Source organism: Cebidichthys violaceus, unplaced genomic scaffold (assembly GCF_023349555.1).
Source record: "Cebidichthys violaceus isolate CVI_PGR_0920_01 unplaced genomic scaffold, fCebVio1.0.p SCAF_38, whole genome shotgun sequence".
Classification (NCBI taxonomy): domain Eukaryota; kingdom Metazoa; phylum Chordata; class Actinopteri; order Perciformes; family Stichaeidae; genus Cebidichthys; species Cebidichthys violaceus.
Window position 1 is genome coordinate 928,279 of NW_027176572.1, and position 18,865 is coordinate 947,143.

The window sequence follows — 18,865 nt, forward strand, 5'->3', positions numbered from 1 at the left end:
AACTTTTTGATTTAATCAGATTCTGTAAAAAACATGAAATTCTGCACTTTTCAGCGCAACTGGGAAGCCATGATTGATTCATCTGAGACCGACCGTCATGTGACTAAAAAATGATTAAAAAATGTCATCTTGCATTTCTTTGGTTTTTCTGATTTATGGTATTATGACGGTGTTTTTATGCACACATTATATTTCCATAGAGGTGCAGGACTTTCTGTATATTTCAGTAAAAACCCTGAAACTGCTTTGGGTTCAGAAGGTAAACAAGCGACCAGACGACAGTTTCCTTCATCACGTAAAGTCACAAGAACTCGTGATTCTACAATTCAGAACTGGACATGAAATAAACAAGAGATGAAAGGGAAGATGTTCACCGGAAGACCGGATTCTTCCGGCTCTTTCTCTGTTAGCTGCCATGTTGTCTTATTCACATGTTCTGTGTGTGTGTGTGTGTGTGTGTGTGTGTGTGTGTGTGTGTGTGTGTGTGTTGTCACTCGGTCTCACTGTTCCTGTATTTGTTTGTGTTTCTTTTAGTTCCTCTTCCTGTCAGAGGTGTTACAGTGGAGAGCTCAGACCACGCCGGACCACGTCCTGTACACACTGCTCAACTCCAGGGTGAGACTTCACACACACACACACACACACACACACACACACACACACACACACACACACACACACACACACACACACACACACACACACACACACACACACATCGACGTGGGTATTTGGGGCCAATATTATAGGCATACAACAGAGGTTCAGGAGGTTCAGCCAAAAATAAGCTTTTGTTGAAAAAAATGTCAATAAACTAGTGTGATGATGATGATGATGATGATGATGATGAAGGGACAACAGTGAGGCTCAGTGTGTGTGTGTGTGTGTGTGTGTGTGTGTGTGTGTGTGTGTGTGTCTCCAGGGTACGATAGCCAGCTCTCTGACTTGTGTTCAGCTGCATAAGAGGGCGGAGAAGATCGCCGGCATGCTGGCGGAGCGGGGCCACCTACAGGACGGAGACCACGTGGCGCTGGTCTACCCTCCAGGTAAACACACAACCCCCCGTGTTTTGCATGCTGGCGTCAGTTTCGGTGTGTCTTTGTCGGGTCGTGCGCCAGATGGCGAGGGCATTCCTTCCAAAATCTCAAAAATTGGAAGAAAAACTCTCATTAGAGTTCATTTCAAAATTAAAAAAATTTGCATTTCCCCCACGTCTTCCTCTTTTCCATTCCTCTCCCTTGCCTCCACAAACATGTCCCTCCTCCTCCTCCTCCTCCTCCTCCTCCCCTCCTCTAGGCATCGACCTCATCGTGGCGTTTTACGGCTGCCTTTACGCCGGCTGCGTGCCGATCACGGTGCGACCGCCTCACCCGCAGAACATCGCCACCACGCTGCCCACCGTCAAGATGATCGTGGAGGTAAAACCCGCCGCCTCAATCTGCCAGATGATTGATGACGAACACAGAGCACGCTGTCTCGTGTGGCAGCAGTGATAATACATGACATGTACACAACGCTGTAGATATCCAGACACTAACTAGACACCATCTCACAGAAACGCGCCGCTTCTTTCACCGGTTCCTCTAAGTTGTCTGTTCTGCGTCGTGCAGGTGAGCCGGTCGGTGTGCGTGATGACCACACAGCTCATCTTTAAACTGCTGAGGTCCAAGGAGGCGTCGGCCGCCGTGGACGTCCGGACCTGGCCCCCCGTCCTGGACACGGGTACGCGCACACACACACACACACACACACACACACACACACACACATATTCCCAATACATTCCCTTTGTCAGTTACTAACTATAAAGTCTGTTAAACGTTGGTGTTAACTGTTTAAGTTGTGTTCAAATGAAGGCAAATAGGAAACCATATTTGGACAACGGGGGTGGAGCTTGGGAGGAGCGAGGCCCTCTAAGTTACCAGCTAACGTAGCGCTAACTTAGTTAGCAAGAAGCATCCGTGATTCACGTTTACTGTGATATTAATGTTTTTTCAAGCAAAAGAAAACATGCTAGAACAAACTTACCAGATAGAAACGAACAGCCGACTCCTTGAGCGTCTTTTAGTGCAACCGAAAACTGAACAACGACCTGTCAATCAGTGTGTAGCCCCGCCCCTAAATCGTCCCCTGCTTTCTGGTGTGTTTGACTCTAAATGGAGCATAATGTACTAAATGAACATCATGCTGTATTGAAGAAGACTGTAAACTAGAGGTTGAGACCATAAACTCATGTTTACAATGTTTACTGAGGGAATAAATCAAGAGAGAAGTAGAGTCATTTTAGACTAGACTTCTATACAACCAGAGGAGTCGCCCCCTGCTGGACACTAGAGAGAATGCAGCTTTAAGACATGAAGCATCGACTTCACGCTGATGAGGCTCGTGTCATTTGATAGATACGTACAGAAATGCCAAAAAAAACAAACAAATCAGTAACAACCCTAAACGAATGGAAATGTCTGTGTTCTGTACATATACTGTATATTGGAAGAAGCAGTGATGTGACCGAGTTGATCTTGTTTGTAGACGATTTGCCAAAGAAGAAGCCTCCTCTGCTGTATAAACCGTCCAACCCCGACACCCTGGCCTACCTGGACTTCAGCGTCTCCACCACCGGCATGCTCGCTGGAGTCAAGGTGAACCAACGCCTGTTCAGTTTGCGTGCATGATGCACATTTTTAACATTATATGACGGCTTCACTTTATGTTGTCCGGTAGGAATTGGTCACGTTAACGTTAGCAGGTGGCTGCTAACAGCTGTTACCCTGCAGGCTAGCTTGTTAGCTGTGCTATTAGCATGCATTGTAACGTTGACGTTTAGCTGAATTAACTCTTGTCTTTAGGTAACAGCGTGGCTTTGTTACAAAAGGAAATGCCAACACTGCATTTCTGCGATTTCATTTCTTTAAATGTTTGCTAAAGATTGAGAAAATTCTGACATTTTATCGTCTTTTATTTGCTTTTTTAACGTTGGATTTGAGATTTATCCTCGGATTATGAAATCATTTAAATAGCTGCTGTCGGTGTAAATATTAAATTGGGTAAATACCTAAAGTGTAAACAGGATTAGTACCGTGATTAGAACTAGTCCAACCTCAAACCAGCCGTCCTGGATGTTTCCCCATCAGTGTTTCTATGTGAGCGTGAGGCTGAAGAAACATTTCAGTTTGAAAGGAAAGAGAAGCTGAGAGCATCTCCTACTTGCTTCATGGCACTGAACTGAGGTCTTTATGTGGGGACTGTCTCCTGTCCGTCTCCTCTGTCCAGATGTCTCACACAGCCACCAGTGCCTTCTGCCGCTCCATCAAGCTGCAGTGTGAGCTTTACCCGTCCAGAGAGGTCGCCATCTGCCTGGACCCGTACTGCGGCCTGGGCTTCGTCCTCTGGTGCCTTTGCAGGTCAGACAGACAAGTGTGACTCCTAACTGTAACTTAAAGTCTTTTATCTGGTTCTGAACCAGTCTCAGTGTAGTCCTGGTCCTCTATCAGACCTCCATCAGTACGGAGACCATCAGAGAGAAGATGGTCTGTTTCTATAGAGTTATTCTTAATGATGTCATCGGAGCCACCGGGTCGGATTCTGGTGAAACCAGATGAACTCATGCAGGTTCACCAGAACCTCCTTCAGCTCAGACTCCAGCAGAGACCGGTCCACCGTGGACAGACCCAGATCCTCCTTGGACCTGCAGTCGGAGCTCCAGAGGGAGGAGGAGAGCTCAGCTCCCAGCAGCAGCAGCGTCTCCTCCTCCTCCTCCTCCTCCTCCTCCTTCTCCTCCTGGACGACCTAGGACGTATTGCTGGACCCGCTGGAGGGAAGGGAGGCAATGGGAGAACCAGAACCAGGACTGAGATGGGCAGACTGTCAGACCCTGCTGCAGTAGAATGAGAGGTTTTCTAAAGGGACTCTGGTGCTCAGAGACACTACAGCTTTAGTCCACAGGGGGCGCCAGAACCAAGACAAGATGAAACTACTGTGTAGTAGCTTTAACTACTGATGTGTAGAAGGGGAGAAGCAGATGAAACACCTTGTTTTAAATTAAACATGCCCACATTTGTGCAGAATTGTTTCCATCAGTACCACGACATAATCCGTCTCGGTTTGTCTCTGCAGCGTGTACTCGGGTCACCAGTCCATCCTGATCCCTCCGTCCGAGCTGGAGGTGAACCCGGCTCTCTGGCTGTCGGCCGTCAGTCAGTACAAAGTCCGCGACACGTTCTGCTCCTACAGCGTCATGGAGCTCTGCACCAAGGGCCTCGGCCTGCAGACCGACGCCCTGAAGGTAAAAAAAAATGGTCACCGTCGAGAATGTTGTGTCGAGCGCCTGACATTTCATTTCATGGATTTACAAGCTTCTCCTTCCGCGTCCTCCTCGTCCCCCTTCAGTCTCGAGGGTTGGACTTGTCCCGCGTGAGGACCTGCGTGGTGGTAGCGGAGGAGCGTCCCCGGACAGCCCTGACGCAGTCCTTCTCCAAACTCTTCAAGGACCTGGGGCTCCACCCTCGAGCCGTCAGCACCTCCTTCGGCTGCCGGGTCAACCTGGCGATCTGCCTGCAGGTCAGTCAGACTCTTCTCCTCTTCGCTCCTGGATTTGTCCGCTTCCACAGACATTTCTCGTGGCTGGAATGAATATTAAAATGATGCCTTTTTGTTCTTTATGACAGCTGAGGTTGGCCACAGCTGCTTCTTCTTGGTTTGTAGAACAACTTAAGCTGAAGCTGAGCTCTTTTTTAGCCTCAAAGGTCGGAGGTGAAACATCTCCTGGTCACTTTAAACCTTGTTCACTTCATGGACGTCAGCATTGTTTAGCCAGAGACAGCGTTTGAGGGTAACTAGATTACGAGTTTGGGTTCTTGAGACATTCAGTTTTCACTCTGTTGGTCTCTTAATGGTTCAGCGTCATCCTTCCATTTCAAGCTGATCATCTCTTTTACATCTCAGCTATGATTTGCAGCCTGAAGTGGATCAAATCAGGTTTTCCCCTCAAAGTTCATGTGTGAAAGTTCTTAGAAAGAGAAACCCTGGAGTGGATAATAACAGGACCTCTTATGATCTGCTCTAGATAATTCAGTTATTTCCAATGTTCTATTAAATTCAAACATGGCTGAGCATTTTACAGATATTAATGGTGAGATATAATGGAATTAAAAGCCTTTTATAGATATGTTTTCCCATTACAATGTCCTCCTATAGAATTTCTAACTGCACGGAGTCAGTCTGCACTAACATTACACCGTATAGTGAGTGACTGCTCTGTGATATAAACTAACATTTGGCTCAACGACTGTTTCAGTGCTGACTGCTTGTTTTCTTTCTTTTGAGTTTTCCATTTTGACGTTTTTCTTCCTCTCCGTCCTCCTTCCTTGTTTGAATCATAACCCCGCCCACATATCTCATACCTGGTTATGTCTCCGCCCTTCCTCCTCCTCCTCCTCCTCCACCCCTCTCTGCTGCTGTAGCCTCACAGGCTGGGAAAGCTTGCGGACCAGGTAGGGAACCACCATCAATCCCTCCCCACCACCACCTCCACCCTAATGCTTGTCAGCACATCACTCATCAGCCGGCTTTAGACCCAAGTTTTTAAGGATTGTTTTGAGGATCCAGTGGTGTCACAGGTGTTGGTGTCCGGTCACACCAGCGTTTATGACAAAATTACAATGAATAATTGATAAACTTTGACAACTTAAAGGGGAACGCCACCGATTTTACACCTCAAAATGTGTTTCTAGTAAGAGTTTCAAAAACCACTCGTCAGCACTAGACCTCATTTCAAGCATCTATTCCAAAAAATCTAATAAAATAAACACCACTGACTTTGACACTTGGAGGGAATTGGAAAAGCAAAAAGGCCGACTCATTTCTGTGTTTTAGGACTTTTGGTTTCAAAGTTAGAGAATCTATTCTAGGAGATGAAGCTATCTGATATTTTGTGCCGTGGGCGTGTCGGCTTCTGACTCCCAGCATGCCGCTGTGTGTCCGGTGGTGGGCTCTGGTGTCCGGTGGTGGGCTCTGATGTCCGGCGGTGGGCTCTGGTGTCCGGCGGTGGGCTCTGGTGTCCGGCGGTGGGCTCTGGTCTCCGGTGGTGGGCTCTGGTGTCCGGTGGTGGGCTCTGGTGTCCGGTGGTGGGCTCTTTAACACCTCTGAGAGAGAGAAAGAGGGGGAGATGGAGGGATGGAGGGATGGTGGAGGATGAGAGAGGTTGGAACGAGGGTCTTTATCTCTTTCTTTTTCTCTGATTTCTCTGTTTGCACATTTAGGAGAAGATCAGTCAACACAGAACAAAGAGATTTAAGACACACTGACCAAACCTATAAGTCAAATCATATTTCATAGATGGTTTTGAGTTTTCTACGTACCAGGATGTAATCACTCTTCCATCTTTCTTTCCCCCTGGTATCACTTCCCTCTTTCTCTCTCTCTCTGTTGTTTGCATGTCTGATCTGATCATACACCCGCCCCCCCCCCCCCCCCCCTGTTTTTTGTTGCTGATTTCCTTCACAACTCATCCCTCTGCTGTCGCGCTCACATTGTTCTTCCCGCCATGTGGTAGAAATGCTGTGGAGGTTTTGTGGGATCCCGTCTTTGCTCTCAAACCCAAAGCTTTTCTATTTGCTGTGAAGCAAACTCTTGTCACTGTGAGCACTAACGCATGAGCAGTAGCCTCCACTGGTGGGAGGAGGAGTAGGAGTAGGTGTAGTAGTAGGAGTAGGAGTAGTAGTAGTAGTAGTAGTAGGAGGAGTAGGATTAGTAGGAGGAGGAGTAGTAGTAGTAGTAGGAGTAGTTGTAGTGGTAGTAGTAGGAGGAGGAGTAGTAGGAGTAGTAGTAGTAGTTGTAGTGGTAGTAGTAGTAGGAGGAGTAGGAGTAGTAGGAGTAGTAGGAGTAGTTGTAGTAGTAGGAGGAGGAGTAGTAGTAGTAGTTATAGTGGTAGTAGTAGGAGGAGGAGTAGTTGTAGTAGTAGTTGTGGTGGTGGTAGTAGTAGTAGTAGTAGTAGGAGTAATAGTAGGAGTAGTAATAGTAGGAGTAGGAGTAGTAGTAGTTGTAGTGTTGGTAGTGGTAGTAGTAGTAGATGTAGTGGTGGTAGTAGTTGTAGTGGTAGGAGTAGTAGTAGTTGTAGTAGTAGTAGTTGTAGTAGTAGTTGTAGTAGTAGTAGTTGTAGTAGTAGGAGTAGTAGTAGTTGTAGTAGTAGTAGTAGATGTAGTGGTAGTGGTGTTTTGTCATGCACTAGTACAATGGTAGTGGTTGTGTTAAGGACACTGTGTGACCCTGTTGTTGTTGTTGTTGTTGTTGTTGTTGTTGGTCCTCAGGGCACCTCAGGACCCGACCCCACGACTGTGTTTGTTGATATGAGAGCTCTACGGCACGACAGGTGAGTTCAACAAGCCGCTAAATGATTCATTGTATTGTAACTGAGAAATAAGAAATTTAACAGTGTTAACAGACAAGATAAATATACAATATGACAAGTAAAAGTAAAGGATCATTAGCAAAATGTACTGAAAGAATCAAAAGTAAAAGAACAATGGTCCTTGACTGCATGTTGCTCTACAGAATATCACATAATAGATTGTAAGCATTGATTGAAGTGGACGGAGACATCGTGACGTCACTCATTGGTTTGGTGCAGTTTTGAAGCCTCAAGTTTGCCGTTTTTCGGCCGTCGCCATCTTGGTTTTTTGGAACCAGCGGACAGAAGTGACCATATTTGGAGTGCCGTGTACGGCTCTGGTAGCGACCTGTCAATCACAGTCTCTATCGTCTTTTCCAGGAACCTTTCCTAATTCTGTATACAAGCGTCACGGTTTCAGCCCCCGCCGCTGGCTGGCAAACCAACCCAACAAAATAGTTGACTAGAGCACAAAGTTCTTCACAGATCCAGCCTCTTAATCGTTGCTCTAAAAGTGCAGCACATAGAGATCTAGTGTTCTTCCCGGGGGATCTGAGGTCCAGCCACCGCAGTCTCGTGAAGCCCCCGTGGGAAACGCTGCTTCTTGTATTGTCAGATTTCATCCTACAGTGGATCTGTTTTCCATCCATTAAATATATTCTGTTTCCCACAACATTGTGTGCCGGGTCCTGAGGGATCTTCGTCCTCCTGCAGCCTCTTCTGGGCAGCCTCAGTGTGAAAGAGGAGAAGTTTTTGTCTGCTTTTGTGAATGGAGAAGCATGCCGCTCCGGCGAACACTCCCAGAATCTAAAAAAAAGAGCTCGATGAAGTGAAGTCGTGCATTATTCTAGTGCACGACTTGTTCTGCAGCTGAGAAGCTTTCGCTCCCGGCTGATGGTGAGAAGTTTGACTGTTAAGAGAAGCTGGAAAGTTTCTTCAAGACAATATGACGCCCCGGCTGTCACCCTCACAGCGTCTGAAACCATCTAACCCAGCCTGAGTCTCGCTTCACGCCGGCTGACACCGTGAATAGAAACTCAGGAGTCTCCGGAATTTGTTTTGCCAGAGTTTTGGGCTTTCAGGCGGAGTAAAATGTGACTCCATGAACCGACCGGAGGTTTGAAAATCGCCGGGAGGGTTCAGCATTAGTGTCAGATTCCATCTCTTTTAAGGTGGTGAACTTGTCAGTTTCCAGTCAACAGATACGGACAACAACTTGCGGGATGAAAAGCTTGACTTTAAATTTATTCAAATATCTCCTGGCAAAGGTGGTCCTGTGGGATCCAAAGGAACAATGCTGAGGCTCCGCTGTCTGTCGGAGCCTCAGATAAAGTGCAGAAGTTTCCCCCGTGTGCCTGGAGGAACTTCAGCTTCCTGTTCTCTGATCCGGCAGATCATTACGGCCTTCAGCACTGCGGCCGCTCCGCCGGCCTTCTCCCCAGAGGAGTGTCGGCACACGAGGGCGTAGAAGCAGATGATTACATGTAATCACCGTTGATTTACGCAGCCCCGTCCCCACCACTTCTGTCACATTCCTTTTGACGATCAATAATTTCATTTTATTCTTAGTTTGTCTGGACAAAAGTATAATTATTGTTTTTGTGTGACGGACAGATTGAAATGTGCAGAAACACAGATTTCACTTTTTGTTCTCCGTCAAAGTGCACTTTAAATATGAATTATTTATCTGGTTAATTATCAGATGTTACATAGATATTTGTCAGTTCACTTCCCTTTTAACCACGGAGGTAAAAACTGCACAAAAAAAACAATAGAATAAAATAAATAGTTATAATAAATCACATATTTAAAGGAGATATGTGATAGTAGGACATACATGTGTTCCATGTTGGAGTGTTTGAAGTATATTGTGGTTGGATTGTATTTCTTCCTCTGCAGGGTCAGGCTGGTAGAGAGGGGGTCACCACACAGCCTGCCACTGATGGAGTCAGGAAAGGTGAGGTGTTTTTATTTGTTCGTTTGTCGCTTAGTTCAAATGTTTGAACTATGTTTAAATGTCCATGTTTGGTCTCCGGTCTCTGAACAGATCCTGCCGGGGGTCCGAATCATCATCGCCAACCCAGAGACCAAGGGACCAATGGGAGAGTCGCACCTGGGCGAGGTTCGTCTACAAATCTCTGTTTTTACTCCACGGATGGAGACGGCAGGAGGACTTCAGTGCTTCCTGTCTCACTAACAGGAAGTTCTGTACTTCCCTGTTTAGTGGTGACTCGGCTCATCTGGTCCTGTTACCACGCTCGATATCTGACACTGACGAGGACAAGTCGTACAACTTTCAACGATCTAATGAAAGCGATTTAAAATGCAACTGTTGAAATCTACAATTTCACTTTTGTTCTGTCCGAGCAACAAACAGAAGCACGCGGCTTATTAATATGCAGAATGAAGGCAATATCTTTTATGACGTCAGTTGGAACAAAGGATTTTATTGGTTCAAGGCATATTTCCCCCAGAGGATGTGCAAACATTCATAAGAACCCACAATTACCCTCTAAATGAAAGTATAAGTGACGCATGGATTGATATGGTCCGTTGTCAGTTCCCCTCGTTCACACATTAGATGTCGGCAGTAGAGAGCTCCACCTGCTCCGTGTGGTGTAACAGCTGCTGATGTACGGTGTTTTGTTTTTTTTCAGATCTGGGTGCACAGCGGCCACAACGCCAGCGGTTACTTCACCGTCTACGGAGACGAGGCGCTGCAGTCGGACCATTTCAACTCCAGGCTGAGCTTCGGAGACACGCAGACCATCTGGGCTCGAACCGGGTACCTGGGCTTCCTCCGCAGGACCGAACTGACCGACGCCAGCGGAGGTGAGTCTGGATGGAACGGCGTGAACGTGTGACTGACGGGGCCGGCGCTGACCTTTCTAAATGTTCTCGTGTAACGGAGAGGAGGATTAGACCGCTTCAGGGCTGCAGGAACTCATTAGTCTGGTTTTCACCGGAGAGCTACGTGATGGTCTGAGAGAGGACTTTCCTCCATGATGAGCACACATCTGACTCACGGCAGACTGTTATGTCTTCATGTTGTAGTAATGTAATAAGGTATTAGAATAGTCAGATGTTTATACATTGAATATTAGCAGAAAACGTGACTCAAAAGATGAACATGAATTTGAACCTAAAGAGACATAAAGAGCATTAAACTGTTAATGTTTCTTTAAACGCAGCAATCGGAGAAAAGCTGCTGAAGTCAAAGCTTCACGTGTTAAAGCTGCATTCTCTCTAGTGTCCACCAGGGGGCGACTCCTCTGGTTGTATAGAAGTCTAGTCTAAAATGACTCTACTTCTCTCTTGATTTATTCCCTCAGTAAACATTGTAAACATGAGTTTATGGTCTCAATCTCTAGTTTACAGTCTTCTTCAATACAGCATGATGTTCATTTAGTACATTATGGAACATTTAGAGTCAAACACACCATAAAGCAGGGGATGCTTTAGGGGCGGGGCTACACGCTGATTGACAGGTCTCTACCAGAGACGTATACGGCGTCTCTACGTCACTCCTCCTCAGTCCAGACATGATCACTTCCTGTTCACTGGTTACAAAAAAGCCAAAATGGCGACGGCCGTAATCCCAGAACTCGAGATTTAATAATGTCAAACTACAAACCAACGGATGACGTCCATAATGTTAATAACGTGTGTGTGTGTGTGTGTGTGTGTGTGTGTGTGTGTGTGTGTGTGTGTGTGTGCAGAGCGTCACGACGCCCTGTACGTGGTCGGTGCTCTGGAGGAAGCCATGGAGCTGAGAGGGATGCGTTACCACCCCATCGACATCGAGACCTCCGTCATCAGGACGCACAAGAGCATCACAGAGTGGTGAGGGTCCACGTCAAGCTAACGTGACACACAATGACATCATGCCTCTGTATGCAGACGACTCAACACTATTTAACTTCTACACAGAGTAAACTGTGTCAGTTTAAATGTTGTTTCTTCTTCTTCTTCTGCGCCTCCAGCGCCGTGTTTACATGGACCAACCTGCTGGTGGTGGTGGTGGAGCTGGACGGCTCGGAGCACGAGGCCCTGGACCTGGTCCCGCTGGTCACCAACGTGGTCCTGGAGGAGCACTACCTGATCGTGGGCGTGGTGGTGGTGGTCGACATTGGCGTCATCCCCATCAACTCCCGAGGCGAGAAGCAGCGCATGCACTTGCGCGACGGCTTCCTGGCCGACCAGCTGGACCCCATTTACGTGGCCTACAACATGTAGCGCCCCCTGGTGGACGTGGATGAAGGATTATTTAAGGAAGATAGACGCAAAGACGGTCTGCTCCTGAGACTGAAAAGAATAAAACCGGAATCCCTGAGGCACAAGAAGTTGCATTTCTCAGGCAGCGCTTCCCCCCGAGGCTCTGCGTCGCTGCCAACCATCTCCCAAAATCCAGATGTTATGTTTCGGTTTTGTTTAGCGTTCAGGCCGTGGTTTGTTATTAGCAGGAGGCGGGATTTGCACTCAGCCAACCCCATCCAGATCAAGAAAGTTCTGCCATTCATGCCGAATGTTTACCCATAACAGTGGCCGTCGTGCGTCGTGGTTGTGCGGAAGAGGACAATCGTTGACAAAGATTCTGCTTTTACGTTGCGTGTGTCTCACTTTAACATCTTGCTGTTAAGTATTTGCTGACGTCGCTTGTTTTGTTTGTTTTCTAACACGTCATCAGAATAGTTTTTTTTTTTTAAAGGGTATTTACACAAAAACATAGCAAACTGTGGCAGAAAATGACATTTTACGATATCAACCAATCACAAAGAGCGAGCTGTGTTTCGATACGAGGGGGAGGGTCCTTCAACTTTTCCGATGAGGTACTACACGTTTGTTTCATGCTAGCTTGTTTTTCCTTTTGTAACCATTACATTTTTTTTAAATTAATTATTCATCATTTTCTGAACCATCCGTCCCATCTCAGCGGGAAATCAGTGTGCTAACAGCTAGCAGCTAACAGCTAGCAGCTGCTGCCTTTAACTCCGAACAAACGCGCTTCAACTGAAGCTCAACAATACATCAATTCATATCATGTAAGTATGTACAAAAAGAAACCGATTTAATTTATTTTGTTTCTCTTTTAGAAGTATACAACGAGACGTTCAAGAATGTTTTGCTCTTGAATATTTGCTAATATAAAAAAAACAACCTAAAAAGCATTGTATTTTGAGTGAAACGCATTCACGTCAAGCATATTATGGTAAAACAGAAATATATAATTATAGTTTATATTAAAAAGTAAAGGAGTCACACGATACAGACGCAGATTGACACACTGCATGTTGGTCTGAAATGTTTAAATGAGTCAAAGAGTTTTATTTCACATGAAGAGTTCTGAACCAAAACAACTTTTATTTGATTCATCTGTCAAAGTTTTGACGTTTTCCCCCCAAAACACTGATAAATAAATAATTCCTTTAAATGAGTCATTACTCACATTTCTAATGTGTGCACTCGATGTTTTTTGAAAGTGATTTACGTAATAATACAACACTACTGTAGGGCAACAGTGAGACTTAATAATAACCTGTCTTCAGAGGCTGTTTATTGGTGGGTAACGCTGACGTGCACTATTATTATTTAGAGAGTTGACGGTTCGTTAGAGAATCCAAAAAGACAAAACTCAGGATGAATTCAGATTTTATGACGTCAATATCACGTTAAAGGAGTTCTCCTGTCTGCGGTGGTTCATACAACAGATCTGTGATAATTTGACCTTTTTAAAATACAAATATTATTGTTTTTTTATACACAAATATTATAAAATTCAAAATTCTCATATCACAAAGTTGTGTTTAAGCATTTCACTTTACTGTCTCTTAATTCAAGATAACTTAAATCTGAAGGTTTTATTAATTTCAGGTTATACATGACTAAATCTTTTAATAAATGAACTCAAGTGTGAGGAGACGTTACGTTACGGCGATGTTTACTGACCTCCAGTGGCAACCTGAAGGAATTAAAACAACATTGTCCTCTTTAAAACGTCACTTTTCTAGAAATATTAGGAGATCTCAACTTTGGATCAGAACTCTTCATACATCTCCTTTCCCAGAGAACAAGCAGAGTTTCTGATCTTAAAATAGAAAACAACCCCTCTTCAGATGAAACAGACCAGCGAGCAGCACTCTGTTCAGTTAGGATGACGGTGAAACCTCATCAACACCTCGAGTGTCCCCACGACGGCCGGTAGGCGAGCAGCCGCAACTATTGTAAATATCAGAGTCAGAAGTCCCTCATATTTTTTACACGGACAGATCAATCAGGGCTCATACAGTGATGTCACAACAGGAACAAAAGACTGAAGACGGGGAGCAGAATGTGGAGGCGTTTCACCGGAGGCTCTTTGAACGCACCGCAGAGCTGTGGTGAGTTCAACGGTAGCAGGAATACGAGAATGTCCCGGATTCAACACACGAAAAGAGACAAAAAAAAGCACTTTCTTCACTTTCTTTCTTTCTTGTATCAGCAAAATGTATGTCCGCCCCCCCCCCCCCCCCGGTATGTTTTTTAAAGGTTTTAAAAAATGTCTTATTTGAGTTGACATGAAGTCTTTGAATTAAATAAATATTTCAACAATTTTGACAATAAATGTGGAATGTTTGTGATTTATTGTTGTTATTGATCGGCAGGTTTGGGGAAATTGTTGAACGAATGGGTCTGAAATATGTTTAGAAAGTGCCTTGAAGCCATCGATACTAACTGAATGACACTGCAATAAAACTTATATTCATATATTTAGTTACAAGAATGTTCCAGAAGGATACTTTCATAAATCTACTAAAAATTTATATTTAATTCAGAACGTGTTTGATCAAATTGATATGTTATTCAGAATAAGATCAAATGTAATTTGTACATTTAAATCACGTTATCTTAGCTGGTATAAAAATGTCATATTCAATCCCCAAAAATGGGGGGGATTGAAAAAAGTCATAGTATACCATGTCAAAACAGTCATAGTATAGCATTACAGTTATTTAGCAGTCGCATTTATCCAAAGCAACTTACAATTCAGTATCTATCTATACACCGTAGGCTACGGGAATAATTTTGAGGTTAAGTGTCTTGCTCAAGGACACGTTGACTAGCAGAGCAGGAACTGGGGATCGAACCACCAACGCTATGATTGAAAGACGGCCCTGCTCTCCACTTAGACACGGTCACCTAGTATAGCATGTTTAAAAAAGATAAATAAAAAAAAGTCATAGTATAGAATGTTAAAAAAAAAAAGTCATAGTATAGCATGTCGAAAAAAGTTAAATTAGACAAATTGACTAGCTGGAGGTGGGGATCAAACCAACAACTCTCTGATTGAAAGGCACCCCTGCTCTCCACTTAACCACGGTCACCACAACATAGTATAGCATGTCGAAAAAAGTAAAAAAAACAGTAATTGTATATTATTTTGAAAAAATTCATAGTATAGCCTGTCAAAAGAAGTCATTGTATTCTCTGTCGAAAAAAGTGAAAAACGGTCATAGTATAGCATGTCGAAAAAAGTTAAATTAGACAAATTGACTCGCTGGAGGTGGGGATCAAACCAACAACTCTCTGATTGAAAGGCAGCCCTGCTCTCCACTTAGCCACGGTCACCACATGTTTTCTCATGTTGAAAAAAAAGTCATAGTATAGCATGTTGAAAAAAAAAGTCATAGTATAGCATGTCGAAAAAAGTTAAATAGACTAGATGGAGGCGGGGATCAAACCAACAACTCTCCGACTGAAAGGCAGCCCTGCTTTCCACTTAACCACGGTCACCACAACATGGTACAGCCTGTCGAAGAAAGTGAAAAACGGTCATAGTATAGCATGTCGAAAAAAGTTAAATGAGACAAATAGACTAGCTGGAGATCAAACCAACAACTCTCTGATTGAAAGGCAGCCCTGCTCTCCACTTAACCACGGTCACCACAACATGGTAAAGCATGTCGAAAAAAGTAAAAAAAACAGTAATTGTATATTATTTTGAAAACATTCATAGTATAGCCTGTCAAAAGCAGTCATAGTATAGCATGTCGAAAAAAGTGAAAAACGGTCATAGTATAGCATGTCGAAAAGAGTCAAAAAAACAGTAATTGTATATTATTTTGAAAACATTGATAGTATAGCCTGTCAAAAGCAGTCATAGTATTCTCTGTCAAAAAAAGTGAAAAACGGTCATAGTATAGCATGTCGAAAAAAGTTAAATGAGACAAATAGACTAGCTGGAGATCAAACCAACAACTCTATGATTGAAAGGCAGCCCTGCTCTCCACTTAGCCACGGTCACCACATGTTTTAGCATGTTGAAAAAAAAGTCATAGTATAGCATGTTGAAAAAAAAAGTCATAGTATAGCATGTCAAAAAAAGTCATAGTATAGCATGTCGAAAAAAGAAAAAAAAACAGTAATTGTATATTATTTTGAAAACATTGATAGTATAGCCTGTCGAAAACAGTCAAAGTATAGTATGTCGAAAAAAGTTAAATGGACTAGCTGGAGGTGGGGATCAAACCAACAACTATCCGACTGAAAGGCAGCGCTGCTTTCCACTTAACCACGGTCACCACAACATGGTACAGCCTGTCGAAGAAAGTGAAAAACGGTCATAGTATAGCATGTCGAAAAAAGTCAAAAAAATAGTAATTGTTTATTATTTTGAAAACATTGATCGTATAGCCTGTCAAAAGCAGTCATAGTATTCTCTGTCAAAAAAAGTGAAAAACGGTCATAGTATAGCATGTCGAAAACAGTTAAATTAGACAAACTGGAGGTGGGGATCAAACCAACAACTCTCTGATTGAAAGGCAGCCCTGCTCTCCACTTAGCCACGGTCACCACATGTTTTTGCATGTTGAAAGAAAAGTCATAGTATAGCATGTTGAAAAAAAAAGTGATAGTATAGGATGTCGAAAAAAGTCATAGTATAGCATGTCGAAAAAAGTTAAATAGACTAGATGGAGGCGGGGATCAAACCAACAACTCTCCGACTGAAAGGCAGCCCTGCTTTCCACTTAACCACGGTCGAAAACAGTCAAAGTATAGTATGTCGAAAAAAGTGAAAAACGGTCATAGTATAGCATGTCGAAAAAAGTCATAGTATAGCATGTCGAAGAAAGTGAAAAACGGTCATAGTATAGCATGTCGAAAACAGTCATAGTATAGCCTGTCGAAAAAAGTGAAAAACGGTCATAGTATAGCATGTCGAAAAGAGTCACAAAAACAGTAATTGTATATTATTTTGAAAACATTGATAGTATAGCCTGTCAAAAACAGTCACAGTATAGTATGTCGAAAAAAGTGAAAAACGGTCATAGTATAACATGTCGAAGAAAGTCATAGTATAGCATGTTGAAGAAAGTCAAAAAACAGTAATTGTATATTATTTTGAAAACATTGATAGTATAGCCTGTCAAAAACAGTCACAGTATAGTATGTCGAAAAAAGTGAAAAACGGTCATAGTATAACATGTCGAAGAAAGTCATAGTATAGCATGTCGAAGAAAGTGAAAAACGGTCATAGTATATTATTTTGAAAACATTGATTGTATAGCCTGTCGAAAGCAGGCATAGTATTCTCTGTCGAAAAAAGTGAAAAACGGTCATAGTATAGCATGTCAAAAAGAGTCAAAAAAACAGTAATTGTATATTATTTTGAAAACATTGATAGTATAGCCTGTCAAAAGCAGTCATAGTATTCTCTGTCAAAAAAAGTGAAAAACGGTCATAGTATAGCATGTCGAAAAAAGTTGAATTAGACAAACTGGAGGTGGGGATCAAACCAACAACTCTCTGATTGAAAAGCAGCCCTGCTCTCCACTTAGCCACGGTCACCACATGCTTTAGCATGTTGAAAAAAAAGTCATAGTATAGCATGTCGAAAAAAGTCATAGTATAGCATGTCGAAAAAAGAAAAAAAAACAGTAATTGTATATTATTTTGAAAACATTCATAGTATAGCATGTCAAAAGCAGTCATAGTATAGCATGTCGAAAAAAGTGAAAAACGGTCATAGTATAACATGTCGAAGAAAGTCAAAAAACAGTAATTGTATATTATTTTGAAAACATTGATAGTATAGCCTGTCGAAAACAGTCAAAGTATAGTATGTCGAAAAAAGTGAAAAACAGTCATAGTATAGCATGTCGAAAAAAGTCATAGTATAGCATGTCGAAGAAAGTGAAAAACGGTCGGGGATCAAACCAACAACTCTCCGACTGAAAGGCAGCCCTGCTTTCCACTTAACCACGGTCACCACAACATGGTACAGCCTGTCGAAGAAAGTGAAAAACGGTCATAGTATAGCATGTCGAAAAAAGTCAAAAAAATAGTAACTGTATATTATTTTGAAAACATTGATAATATAGCCTGTCGAAAACAGTCAAAGTATAGTATGTCGAAAAAAGTGAAAAACGGTCATAGTATAGCATGTCGAAAAAAGTCATAGTATAGCATGTCGAAGAAAGTGAAAAACGGTCATAGTATAGCATGTCGAAAACAGTCATAGTATAGCCTGTCGAAAAAAGTGAAAAACGGTCATAGTATGGCATGTCGAAAAGAGTCACAAAAACAGTAATTGTATATTATTTTGAAAACATTGATAGTATAGCCTGTCAAAAACAGTCACAGTATAGTATGTCGAAAAAAGTGAAAAACGGTCATAGTATATTATTTTGAAAACATTGATTGTATAGCCTGTCGAAAGCAGGCATAGTATTCTCTGTCGAAAAAAGTGAAAAACGGTCATAGTATAGCATGTCAAAAAGAGTCAAAAAAACAGTAATTGTATATTATTTTGAAAACATTGATAGTATAGCCTGTCAAAAGCAGTCATAGTATTCTCTGTCAAAAAAAGTGAAAAACGGTCATAGTATAGCATGTCGAAAAAAGTTGAATTAGACAAACTGGAGGTGGGGATCAAACCAACAACTCTCTGATTGAAAGGCAGCCCTGCTCTCCACTTAGCCAGGGTCACCACATGCTTTAGCATGTTGAAAAAAAAGTCATAGTATAGCATGTCGAAAAAAGTCATAGTATAGCATGTCGAAAAAAGAAAAAAAAACAGTAATTGTATATTATTTTGAAAACATTCATAGTATAGCATGTCAAAAGCAGTCATAGTATAGCATGTCGAAAAAAGTGAAAAACGGTCATAGTATAACATGTCGAAGAAAGTCAAAAAACAGTAATTGTATATTATTTTGAAAACATTGATAGTATAGCCTGTCGAAAACAGTCAAAGTATAGTATGTCGAAAAAAGTTAAATGTTAAATTAGACAAATTGACTAGCTGGAGGTGGGGATCAAACCAACAACTATCCGACTGAAAGGCAGCGCTGCTTTCCACTTAACCACGGTCACCACAACATGGTACAGCCTGTCGAAGAAAGTGAAAAACGGTCATAGTATAGCATGTCGAAAAAAGTCAAAAATATAGTAATTGTTTATTATTTTGAAAACATTGATCTTATAGCCTGTCGAAAACAGTCA

At 42.8% G+C, this 18,865-nt stretch overlaps 1 protein-coding gene across 4 annotated transcripts in view; it reads left to right on the forward strand.

Moving 5' to 3' along the window:
* LOC137884426 (disco-interacting protein 2 homolog C) overlaps positions 1 to 13,985 on the forward strand; it is a 61,722-nt gene extending 47,737 nt beyond the window's left edge. For 2 of the 4 annotated variants that reach the window (XM_068726221.1, XM_068726222.1), the window contains exons 23-37: positions 535 to 615; positions 923 to 1,046; positions 1,297 to 1,418; positions 1,611 to 1,722; positions 2,530 to 2,639; positions 3,271 to 3,401; positions 4,114 to 4,282; positions 4,387 to 4,557; positions 5,460 to 5,489; positions 7,305 to 7,366; positions 9,284 to 9,341; positions 9,432 to 9,506; positions 10,042 to 10,216; positions 11,104 to 11,227; positions 11,368 to 13,985. In XM_068726221.1, coding sequence (XP_068582322.1) covers positions 535 to 615; positions 923 to 1,046; positions 1,297 to 1,418; positions 1,611 to 1,722; positions 2,530 to 2,639; positions 3,271 to 3,401; positions 4,114 to 4,282; positions 4,387 to 4,557; positions 5,460 to 5,489; positions 7,305 to 7,366; positions 9,284 to 9,341; positions 9,432 to 9,506; positions 10,042 to 10,216; positions 11,104 to 11,227; positions 11,368 to 11,620 — 1,797 coding nt within the window. In that variant the 3' untranslated portion in view covers positions 11,621 to 13,985. The remainder of the gene's footprint in view (positions 1 to 534; positions 616 to 922; positions 1,047 to 1,296; positions 1,419 to 1,610; positions 1,723 to 2,529; positions 2,640 to 3,270; positions 3,402 to 4,113; positions 4,283 to 4,386; positions 4,558 to 5,459; positions 5,490 to 7,304; positions 7,367 to 9,283; positions 9,342 to 9,431; positions 9,507 to 10,041; positions 10,217 to 11,103; positions 11,228 to 11,367) is intronic. The other 2 variants (XM_068726223.1, XM_068726224.1) reach the window with 1 other exon arrangement.
* The last annotated feature ends 4,880 nt before the right edge of the window (positions 13,986 to 18,865 follow it).